This window comes from Canis lupus, chromosome 33 (assembly GCF_011100685.1).
Source record: "Canis lupus familiaris isolate Mischka breed German Shepherd chromosome 33, alternate assembly UU_Cfam_GSD_1.0, whole genome shotgun sequence".
Lineage (NCBI taxonomy): Eukaryota > Metazoa > Chordata > Mammalia > Carnivora > Canidae > Canis > Canis lupus.
This window is the reverse complement of record NC_049254.1, coordinates 16,882,716-16,895,203: the sequence shown is the minus strand read 5'-3', so window position 1 is coordinate 16,895,203 and position 12,488 is coordinate 16,882,716. Positions and strand designations below refer to the sequence as shown.

Genomic DNA, 12,488 nt, shown 5'->3' with positions numbered 1-12,488 from the left:
TATTTAAAGAGAGAAATGTAAAGAAATATAAGCATCTGGGTTTTAGTTATGTACCTCTTCACAAATATTGAACTGTTTGAATCTGATACAGTCTTCTCCTTTTTTTTCATGGTTTTAAAGGAAAAAAAAAATCATGGGTTTCTCTTTATCCACCAACTTTGGAAACAAACGTTTCCTCGATACCTCTCTCCACCTCCACTACCAACTTGTACTCATGGGTCGTAGGGTCTTGGTATAGTACATGTCTGATGCTTGCTGGCCAACTGTTTTTTAATCATCCAGCTCAAATATAACCTAAGAAGCTTTTCCAGGTCCATTTACACAGAATCCAACTATTTTCCCTCTCGGCTGCCATTTTTTATGTTTTTATTAAAGCTGTATTTCATGGCAGGAAATGTATTCGATATGGTTGTGTATCCCTGCAGGACCTAACACTCAAAACAGATTCATATATGTTTGTTGGACTGAATTGAAATTTATGCTGTAGAAAATCAGGGTGATACCTTGGAATGGAAACAGAATATTAGGCTTGTATTTAGAAGCTCCCAGAATAAGCCCATAGAATTTCCCAGATGACTATATATTTGTGCCCCAGGACATAAATTGGAAAAACTATTACTTGTCCTTTATCTACCAACTGCACACCATCTAAACATAAAGATCCTATGACTTCTTATTCATCATCCCATCATATACATAAGCTCTCAGTGTCCCCTGAAGGATTAACTCTTTATGTTTATTTAATTATCTCTCATGCTAGATGAGTGTTGGATATGCAATTTGCATCTGATGCCTTCCTACTTCAGTATAGTCACCATCCTGGCATGTAACTTCCTCAAATGCAAAAAAAAAAAAAAAAAAAAAAAAAAAAACAAAAAAAAACACCCCATGAGCACATTTATTTATTTATTTATTTAAGATTTTATTTATTCATTCCTGAGAGACACAGAGGGAGAGAGGCAGAGACACAGGCCGAGGGAGAAGCAGGCTCCACTCCATGCAGGGAGCCTGATGTGGAACTTGATCCCCGGCCTCCAGGATCACACCCTGGGCTGAAGCTGTGCCACCCGAGCCACCCGGGCTGCCCCCATGAGCACATTTAACAAAGCCTTTACGTGGGATCCCATACACAAGGCAAATACTTTTTTATGATAACTGAGGATCCTAATGATAACCTTTTCCTAATTTCCTTACCAGAATTAGAGTTCACAAAATCCCACATACAAGAAGACATCACTTTTGTTTTTCAGTGACCTAGATTAAAATACTTTTGGTTTAGAAAATTGTTTCCAGGGCTCAATGAGGCACTTGAAGTCGGGCGGGGGGGGAGCACCTGGCAGCTGCCTGGCAGGCTCCTGTATTCAGCTCATCTTCACCACCTCCACTCTTTAACCTTTATCTAAAAGGCATATTGAATTATGTTTTTAAGAACAACTGGCTTACTGTGATTATTATTGCGAGTTTAACAAGAGATCAAAGAATGAAAATATGGATTGAGGGGGCATCTGTGTCCTCTGAAGATCTGCGACAGTCATGACTTGAAGAGCTGCAGTTGATTCCCTACTATGAGCACATTAGATGTTTTCTTATCAGACCTGCTGAATCCCACAGCTGCCAACAGTGTGGAGCACAGATATAAATTGGAAGAGCAAATAGATTTTGACATTTAAAAAGGGAATGTGCAGTAGGAATTTACTTAGCACATTTGGCAATACAACGTCCCCTTTGAAGAGACGTTGCTCTCAAAATGATTCCTCAAGTTATCTGTATCATGGTGCATTCTTCAAAGTGACAGCATGGCTGGAAGTTCTGGAAGTTTAGGACTGCCTCACTGTGTGACCTTAGGTGCACTCTCTCTGTCCCTCATTTATCCTAAATGCCCTGGCAGGATCCACAGATAACATCTGCATAGCCTTCTCTGTTTCTTTGAAGACAACTACAACATAGAAGGTGCCTTATCAGTTATCTAGTTGTTGATACTTAATGAGATGCTCAATAACCAACCAGCATGAATTTAGTGACCATCAGTTTAATATGAGGCCAATGAGTAGGAAGGTGGGGGAAAGGGACAAAGAGAAACAGATCTATTCAATTATTTATTGAGTCTTTATTGAGTGCCTGTGTTCTAGGTACTAAACCAGATGCCAGGGATTTTTTTCAATGAGAGGCACTGTGTTTAGCCCTGAAGAAGCTCAGAGTCACATAAAAGACACAGGCTGGCTGAAGTATTGACACTTGCTTGGAAAAACAGATAACCTAATCTGTAGATAAGTTAAGAACACTATAGATCAGCTCAGTAGCCAGGCTGAATCTCTGCAGTCAAGCTTTATTCAACTGTATTGTTATTTATTATTATTAAACTTGATTATTCCCCTTGATAGTGAAATTGTGATAATTAGAGTGTAAATGTTTGCCCATTGGTGGGAAATAGGAATAACACAAAGTACAGACGGTGCACTTCCATTGCTGTAATGTTTAGTAGGGCCAGTTCCTGCCCTCTTGAGATCATCTTCTCTTTTCAACTTTTTTTTCTGAGAACCACTCTATATCATGCTTTAAGAACAATTGCCTTATACTAATGATAGACATACTAATGATAGGAAGACTTACACTTTGGAAACCAAATCCTATAAAGGGGGAAAAGTGCTTTTTGACAGATGACAAAGGAGACACTATAGATTTTAGAACAGTCTGGGAAAGTTATTTCAGAACATTTTTTTTTCTTTTCATCCTACTGACTATCCAAAAAATATCTAGACAGTGAAAACTCATTAGTAAGTTGCATTCTGTGGCCTCCTTGCAAGTCCATTATTTTGGATTTGGCACAACCTCAGAAAAATCTCTGTGCGTTAGGGATCTAGTTTCCAAGACAGTCCACAAAAATTTCGGTAACTTGTAAATGTGAATTATCATTTACGTGGATACAGTACTTTGCAAACTGTAGTAGCCACTACATTCATGAAGATCTAGGAGTTCTGCAAGAATTTTTAAATCTTGTGTTTTCCTTTTGATCACAGTCTAAAAATTATTATAATCATATTCTGGATCATCCAAATATGCACCCTATTGTGTGATTCTCAAAACTGTGCTGATAGTTATCTTTGTGTTAGTCTCATGTCATCAACCAATTTAACAATATTAGAGGTCTACTATAAATTTAGATCACAGCTAGCTGCCATTTGGTTGGATTGCCTTGGAAAATTTCTCATGAAAGTCTAGACTTTTGGCTCCTTCCTTTTTTCTTTTTTTTCTTTTCTTTTCTTTTCTTTTCTTTTCTTTTCTTTTCTTTTCTTTTTTCTTTTCTCTTCTCTTCTCTTTCTTTCTTTCTTTCTTTCTTTCTTTCTTTCTTTCTTTCTTTCTTTCTTTCTTTCTTTCTTCTTTCTTTTTTTAGATTTCATTTATTCATGAGAGACACAGAGAGAGGCAGAGACATAGAGAGACAAGCAGGCTCCATGCAAGGAACCTGATGTGGGACTCGATCTCGGGACTCCAGGATCAACACCCTGAGCCGAAGGCAGATGCTCAACCACCGAGTCACCCAGGCATCTCTCTCTTTTATTTTTTCTTTTCTTTTCTCCTTTTTAAGTCAGAAAACATGACATCTATGGGCCTGCCACAACCTGTGGCAATAATAAAACTGAAATGGCTGCTGAGTGGTTGCTTCTCATACAGGTCCTGCTTCTCTCATGTAGGTTTTCTGCCAATATCTCATAAGTCTGAGGGTTTGTGCTTCCTCATCAAAAGGAATGTTGTGTATTCCCCAGGATGCAGTAGCAAGGGTTCTAGGAAAAGGGGTTTCTCCCCCTGCATATGTTGTTTATAAAACAAATATTTGTGTGTATAGGTTTCTGCTGGATTTGGCTTCTCTCCGGGGCACCATCACACTTTTTTCTCTCTATAACCATGGTTTGGTATATAGCTTGAAATAGAAACTAACCTTTAGGAACTAATTTTTAAATAACTGCCTTCATAAACCCAAAGGCTTGCCGAATTGGAAGGAATCATAGTGCCCTCCCTCCTTCTCCTCCCCCAACAGTCCCCAACCTTTCACTAGTGTGCTTTCTTCCCTATTATTACTTGTTATTCATTTTTATTTCATTAATATTTAAAGATCATTGCAGTTATTCACGGAAAAGGGCAACACTTACCACCAACCATGCAAAGGTGGACTCAGACAAAATTTCTGAGGAGATATTTTGAAAGCATGGAATTTCCAGAGTCTGATTTATCCATACTTCCATTATATGGCTGCTTCTCCATTCATCTTGTGTCACTGTAACAAAACATAGGTGGAAGAGATATGAATATGTGATTGGTTTATAAAATGGTTTTTGTGAGAGAAACAGGAACAGTTTTAATGGAGAGATTCATCTACCCTCAGCGCGGGCCTATGTCAAGGCAAGACCCCACTACATTCCTCATTGTATAAATGGCAAAATGGGACCACTGAGAATCAGAAAGTTCCTTATCACTGAAAAAGTACAGAGAAACTACCCTAAAAGAATCCAACTCACTATTTGGTATGTTCCTTTGCTTGAACCCCAAAATTAGGCTTCAGACCATATTTTCTTGATTAGTTAGAATATAAAACTTTATAACTTAGCCTCTAATCATTAAACATTCTAATAGGTTTCAATTTCTTTTGAGATGTTTTAGGTTCATAGCAAAATTGAATGGCAAGTACAGAGTTCCCATACATCTCTTGCCTCCTATGCATGCACAACCTCCCCCACTATTAACACCCTTAACCACAGTGGTACATTTGTTACAATCAATAAAACTACATTGACACATCATTATCACCCCAAGTCCACAGCTTATTTACATTAGAGTTCACTCTTGGTACTGTACCTTCTGCGGGTTTTGGGGAATGTATAATGACACGTATTCACCATTGTAGTATCACATGGGATAGTTTCACTGCCCAGAAATCCTCTGTGCTCTCCCTATTCATCCCTCTCTCCCGCCAAACTCTGACATTTATCAATCTTTTCGCTGCCTTACTGCCTTTATGGGTTGTCTTTTTAGAGTTTATAAATATTCCTCCAAAGAGGGAATGATACAGAAAAACATATAAGGAAACCCTGAAGAAGCATAAATGGACTATTTTCTTTCTTTCCTTTCTTTTCTTTCTTTCTTTCTTTCTTTCTTTCTTTCTTTCTTTCTTTCTTTCTCTTCTTTTCTTTCTTTCTTCTTTCTTTCTTTCCTTCTAAGTAATAAGGGATAAATATCAGTTTCATAGCCTCTCTTTGGGTAAGTCATAGACACACACATACGTGTTTATGACTAAACTATAATATCAAAGAATAATTTATAAATGAACTCTATCATCCAGATATCCTAAAAATCTGCTTTTCTTTTTTCCATGTCCATACAAATCTTGTTTGTATGCATATGTTTTCTCATACTTTGCAGTCCTTTTAACCAACAAACATTCCTGTATGTTTACATAAAATGTTTTGCGTGATTCTTAAGCTATTTGTGGTTGAAATTTTCAGACTTTATGTCATGCTGTCACATATACACATCATCGTTTGTTTTGTCATTTCCAATTACTGAATAATGTGTTCTTTCAGTTTGGGCTTTTAGTTTATTTAAACTATTATAACCAATATAGCAAGGACCATCCTTATACTAATAGCTTTCTTCTGACCATTCAGCTACTTAACATAAATTCCATGAATTTAATGGGCATGAGTATTTTCATTATTATCAACAGCATATTTTTTGAAGTGGAATATTTCTCAGTCTGGAATGTTATATCTAGACTGTAGGAGGACTTTGTAACATTCCAATCTCTCAGTAATAGAAGCTATCTTCTTTACTGATAATTCTTTCCTCCTCCATTCCTTAATTGAAACCAGGCCTTCCCAGTAGGTCACATCTTCCCTGCATCATTCTCAAGTAGTAGCTGTTTATTTTATCATAGCCTTATTTCCTCAAGATTAGGAGGTGGGATCAGTGCTTTCCTTGTTCCTCATTACTGCTTCCAAATGTTCCTCCAACCCCATAATTAAAAAAAAAAAAAAAGGCCCTGCCCTTTATAGTTAAAACAATTTAGCTATAACAGTACTTCCAAATGGAGTTTTTTTTTTTTTTCCCAAATGGAGTTATTTGTATACCACCACCAAAATTGTTTGCTGGGACTACATACCACCATTGCTATTATTTAATTTTATTCTTGATATTATTGTAATTGGATTTTTTTGTAATTGTTTTACTTATATAAGTTTAGTTTAAACAGAGAATGATCTAGACACTAATATTTGAGAAGCACAGGAAATCCACTTGATATGTTAATTGTGTTTTCATGTACATTACTCAAATATATAAGTATTAGGTTTTTGTAAAGTTTATCCAGGTTCTGGGAAGTTGGGAATGCAACCGATCTAACTTTTTTAATATTCCTGAAACTCCCTACAGAAACAGACAAAGTTAAGTAGAGTAGCAAACCTAAAAACACATAGGAGATACATATAGGAACACTAATTAACAATATACCCCCCATAATAGGTGGGGACAAATCACTGGACCACTGTGGTATCAGCAACTGAGCAGAAACAGGAAAATTGACTGGGCTTCTGATGCCCCCCAGAACTAGATAACTGCCCCCAAAAAGCAACAGGTAATCACTGGAAAGACATGCAGACTAGTCTGAGAATAGCAGCAGAAATGGAGAAATGAGTTTGCAGGCACCAGATTACCAGTGCCTTCAAGGGAAACAAGAAGAAGCACAGCAGTGCTGGAACACAGGGTGCTTTTCAGACAGATCCCATACTGTGAAGAAACCCCTGAGAGGAGAATCCAAATTAAACAGGACAGGTCCAATAGGAGAAAGCAAACGGGCAATTTAGATAAAAGTGAGGGATAGGAGGAGAGGAAGTATATCTCAGAAAGTACAATGGCATATCATTTACCTCAAAACTAACAGAAGAGAGGGCTCTAGGGGCACTGAAGACTTTACAAAAGCTAGCCTAGGCCACCCTTCCATGGCAAAAATCAGCACGCATTTACCTTAAGCATGAGCAATAGAAAAGGAATGGGGTTGAATCACATATGAAGATACTATAAGAAGAAAAGAGAGCAAAAGAATATCCCCACAACAATGATGGCATATTAGAAAAAAAGAGAATTTCAGAGTCTAATAATTCAAAATGAGGTAATAGAAATAAGGAAAATGATATGAGCTGCAAAAAATTTTAGCAAGACTGGTAAATGAATTAACTGGCAAGAAGGAAGAAAGCTCAGGGGATCCCTGGGTGGCTCAGTGGTTTAGCGCCTGCCTTTGGCCCAGGGCGTGATCCTGGAGTCCCGGGTTCGAGTCCCACGTCAGGCTCCCTGCATGGAGCCTGCTTCTCCCTCTGCTTGTGTCTCTGCCTCTCTCTCTCTCTCTCTCTGTTCTCTTATGAATAAATAAAGAAAATCTTTAAAAAAAGAAATACATATTGAAAGATTATACTGCAAAAGTAGGGAAATGGGTTCAGAATAGACATTAAGGCATATTATTATAATGGTATTTTTAAAAAGTCAGTTATAGGAAATGGGATTATTATTAGCTTTTTGACAGCCACTCGTTATGCCAGAAAATAGGGTAGCAACATATTTAATGTACTCAAGGAAAGAAAATGCGACCTAAGGATTTTATTCAGCAAAATTAGCCTTTTGATATGAAGACGACATAAAACCTGTTAGAACCATGTTATAAGAACTCAGGGCATATTGGTCCCATGAGCACTTCCTGAGGATTCTCCAGTAGAATACACTTTAGACTGGAGAGGCATTTACATAAAAGCTGAGATGAGTGTTGAATCTACGCTCACCTTTAGCACTAAACATAAATCATTGCTATAGGGAAGAGAGTAGTAATAAATATATATTTTTAAATGAAGATAAAATAGAAGTATTATAAATGGGGCAGGGGGACGGTTGAAGTGCTTATGGCTATGGGGCCATGGAAAGGTCAGTAAAACAGGCATGTATAAAACCAAACAAATGTATAAAAACCATCATTTCAAGACCAAAGGCAAACATAATTGGGAAGCATCTCTTCTTGGAAAAATGCTAGAATTTCACTAAGAATAGGAAGACTCTTTACTCTTCTCACCTAGGGATCCTTCCATTCCCTTCCCCAGCATTGTCAGTGAGAAAGTAGCTTTACCATCTTGGAGCTGGCTGCAAAAAACAGCAGCTTTTCTTCCAGAAGAAGCAGACTTAAATTAGGTTTGAGTGTGAAGATCCTTCACTTTGTTAGCTAACAGGCACAAATTTGGTAGGAAACAGAGAAAAACTGAAGCTTGGTTAGCGTGGGTTTGCAAATCCCACTTGGAGTGAGTAGCAGACCAGACAGACATTTAACACAGAGATTCTGGAAATTTGAGTCATGAAATAGCTCAGATGAATTATCTGCCCATCCTAGGCTGACTGAGAAAATAACTACACAGGGGAGTGGGGAGACCTCAGAGAGCTTTCTGAAAAGCCAAACCCAAAGGAGACCATGTAACTGTCTGCAACTCTGCATGAACCCTCTAACCACCTCCTCCCCCTAATCCAACACACACATACATCTAAATATAGAGGGTGGAGGCCTAATAGGCCTGAGGAATTTGAGTACAACTTTTGTCAAATTCATTGGTGGACCAATAAAGGAGCTTTGCCAATGCAGGGTCAATTCCTTGGAAACCAAACTAAAGACATAATAATTCTTATAAAAAGTTGAGTAGAAAAATCAATAGCCACACACTGAAGAGGAAATAGGTTTTATAATTTAGGTATGAATAGTTACCAAAATTTTAAAAAATTAAGAAAACCTAAAAAAAACCCCACTGGATCTAGAGCTGTCACATTATTATTATTATTCATGTCTAGATTTTAACAAAAAAAGATGATACATGAAGAGGAAAGAGTAATCCATACTCAGAAAAAAAAGCAGTTAGTTAAAATTGATTCTGAGTAGGCCCTACATTGGATTTAACAGACATTATAGCAGCTCCTGGAAGTATGTTCACAGGATTAAGACAAAATATGATGAAAATGACTCAATAAATAGGGAATCCTAGTGGAGAAATAAAAAACTATCAAATGAACCAAATAATTGTTCTAGAGTTGAAAAGTCAATAACAAAAATGATGAAAAATTAACTAGGGATTCTCAATAGCCAATTTGGGATGATGGCAGAAGAAAGAATCAGTGTATTTGAATATTGATCAATATAAATGATCTAAGGGCACTTAGGTGGTACAGTTGGTTAAGCATCAGACACAGGTCATGATCTCAGGGTCATGAGATTGAGCCCCACATTGGACACTGCACTCAGTGTGGAGTCTGCTTAGGACTCTCTCTCCCTTTGCACCCCCTGCCCTGTGCCTTCTCTCCACCCCCCCCCAAATAAATCTAAATATATATATGTAAATTATCTAGGACAGAATCAAAGGTTCTAACAAGTATGCAATGGGAGTCATAGCAGGAAAGATGAAAGAGAGTGGGACAGAACAAATGTTTGAAGAAATAATGGCTTCTTATTTGATTTTTAAAAACTTTCTGCAAAGTTAAAAGACACCTCCAGGAATCTTAAAACTCAAAAAAGTTAAACACAAAGAAAAACCCACCTAGGCATATGAATATCAAACTGCTGGAAGCCAAAAACAAAGAGAAAATTATGGAAGTAGCAATTGAAATCAGTAAGAAAAACAAAACAAATCACATGCAGAGACCAATAATACAATGGCTCACTTCTCACAAGGAACAATGGAGATCAGAAGATATATTCAAAATGCTGAAAGAAAAAACAGCCCACTAAGAATGCTACATTCAGTGAAAGTATCCTTCAAAAATAAAAATGAAAAAAAAAAAAACAGGATTCCTCAAGTAGATTTGTCTTATATAAAATTCTAAAGTAAGTTCTTTAGGCTGAAAGTAAATGATACCAAATAGTTACTTCATGCCATGAGGTGGAATGAAGAACAGAGGAAATGGTAAATACATGGGTAAATATAAAATACTATATATTTCTTTTTTTCCCTCTTAATGTCTTTAAGAACAGAAAATTTTTAAACCATTAATTTTAGCACTGTTCTGTTGGGTTTATTTTATAAATATAGAATATATATATCTTCAAGAGTTATAATGAAAAGAAGAGATATGCTGGAGGAAGTTGCAAAAAGAGGGAGAAAGAGAGAGAAAATAAACATAGAAACAGACATAAGAATGATCATGACATTGAAGTTATCCAACAAGAATATTAAAATAACTTTTTTAATGTATTCAAGAATAGAGAAAAAGATGGAGTAAATGAAAAGATGGATAATCTGATCAAAGAATTAAAAATCTACCCAAAATAGTAACTTAAAAACATAAGATCAGAAATTAAGAATTAATTTGATTGGGTTGAAAACTTAACTGGACATCACACAAAAATAAAATTTCTGAATTGGATTATAGGTCAATAGATAATTTCTAAACTACAGAAAAGAAAAACAGAGAAAATATAGGAAAAAAAGCATTAGAGAAACACAAAAGTAGAAATTTAGGCACTTTTCAGCATAATAAGGATAATCACCATAACTAACTGAAATTCATCAATATGTTCAAATTCATATGAATTCATAATACAAAATACTTTTTGGTCAGCTTATAAGAGTGCTAGTGAACCAGCTCATTTTTAAAACTTACAAATAAAGGGAAAGAATCAAGTATCTGTTCTGCTTTTCTTATACAAACTGCACATCAATAAATAATTGGCTCATGAGAGGAAATTTCTCTATAAGCAGACTTCAGGTAATAAATACAAGAATGACAGAATTTGAACATCACTATTTGTCAACCCATAATGAATTAATGGATCCAGGCAATACTCATCAATGGTGGTTAACATCACACAACCAGACATTATGTGCCTCTGACGTAACTATGCAACATCATCTCTGAAGTACTTGTGCCAAAAAACAAAAAGTAAAAACAAAGTTAATGTGATCAAATCTCCATATGCAACGAATTAGTGAAAGAGGAACATGAGATATAAGAGCAAAATCCAGGCTGTGATAATTTTACAGGATAAAGAGTCACATTTACTTGAAAGAAAAATAAGAAATATAAAATAACCTTTAGATTAAAAGAAAGTTTTGAAGTGTCTGGGTGACTCAGTTGATTAAATGGCTGCCTTTGGCTCAGGTCATGATCTTGGAGGTCCTGGGATCAAGACTCCCTGCTCATCAGGGTGTCTGCTGCTTCTCCCTCTGCTCCTCCCCCACCTTGCGCACAGGCTCTCTCTCTGTCTCATAAATGAATAAAATCTTTTAAAAAAGCGGGGGGGGGGGGGAGTTTTGCAATGATCACAACACTTTGAGTTTATGTGAATCCAATTTAAAGAACCAAAATGTAAAAATAACAACTATGAGCTCAATTGGATATTTAATGGTATTAAGAATTTACTAGTTTTTTTTTAGTTCTGGTATTGGTATCGTGGCTATTATATATATATATCTTTATCTTTTAAAGAATCATTCTAAAATAAATAAGATATCTTGGATTGTCTTTAATCTGGGAGGTGGCATGTTGCTAAGAGTTTAAATGAAACAAGATTGTAAGTTAATAATGATTAAAGTTGCATGTTCAGTACATGGGAGCTCATTGTACTATTCTATATAATGTTGTATGTTTGAAATTTTCCCCAATTAGAGCTTTTAATATTTTTCCATGAATCATCTGAAGTCACCTTGAGTATTGCCAGCTCTAAGCAGCACACTTTGAAAAAAACTAATCCTTCTCTCCCCCAAATTCACTATTATCCTCCGATTCAGGGATTGCCAAACTATGGCCTGTGGGCTGAATCCAGTGGGTATTTTTGTAAATAAAGTTCTCCTGGAACACAGGCCCATTCACTTACATATTGTCTATAAGTGCTTTCATGCTACAGCAGAGTTGAACAGTTTTGACAGAGGCTGTACAGGCTGTATGGACAAAGCCTAAAATATTTACTATCTGGTCCTTCAAGTTTTCCAGTTCCTACTCTGATGTCCCAGGCCTCATCCATTATTTGTCTTTAGATCTAATCCTGAGTGGTTTCAGTAACCTCTCAGTTGACCTATTCACTATCTGGCCTCTCAGGTCTGCCACTGTTATTCCCCACTGTCTCCACTCCATTTCTGCTTTCCACTTTCACCATCAAATTTGGACCTTTTGAGCCACACATAATTGCTTCACCTACAAAATCACTCCTGCTGGTTGTTTTGTGCAACTAATGTTGTCTCTCCTGTTCTCTGTCCTCATTGAGACTTTAAATGAGTTGATCTCTACTTTCTCCCAACCCATCCGCTTTCTTTTCTTTGCTTCTCTCATCATCTATCTAGAGTTCTATAGTCCACCATTTCAGTAACATTCTTGTTATTATCCCAAGTCCCTTGGCTCTGGTTTTCCTCCCAGTAGTATACAGGGAGTCCAATAGTGAACTCCAACTAGCTACTTTTTAATGCCCAGATCTAAGCAGCCAAGCA

The 12,488-nt window shown here is 36.6% G+C and overlaps 1 protein-coding gene across 7 annotated transcripts in view; it reads right to left on the bottom strand.

Moving 5' to 3' along the window:
• CD96 (CD96 molecule) overlaps positions 1-12,488 on the bottom strand; it is a 94,266-nt gene that overhangs the window by 69,277 nt on the left and 12,501 nt on the right. For all 7 annotated transcript variants that reach the window (XM_038582759.1, XM_038582761.1, XM_038582764.1 and 4 more), the window contains exon 6: positions 4,149-4,273. In XM_038582759.1, the coding sequence (XP_038438687.1) occupies positions 4,149-4,273 (125 nt within the window). The remainder of the gene's footprint in view (positions 1-4,148; positions 4,274-12,488) is intronic.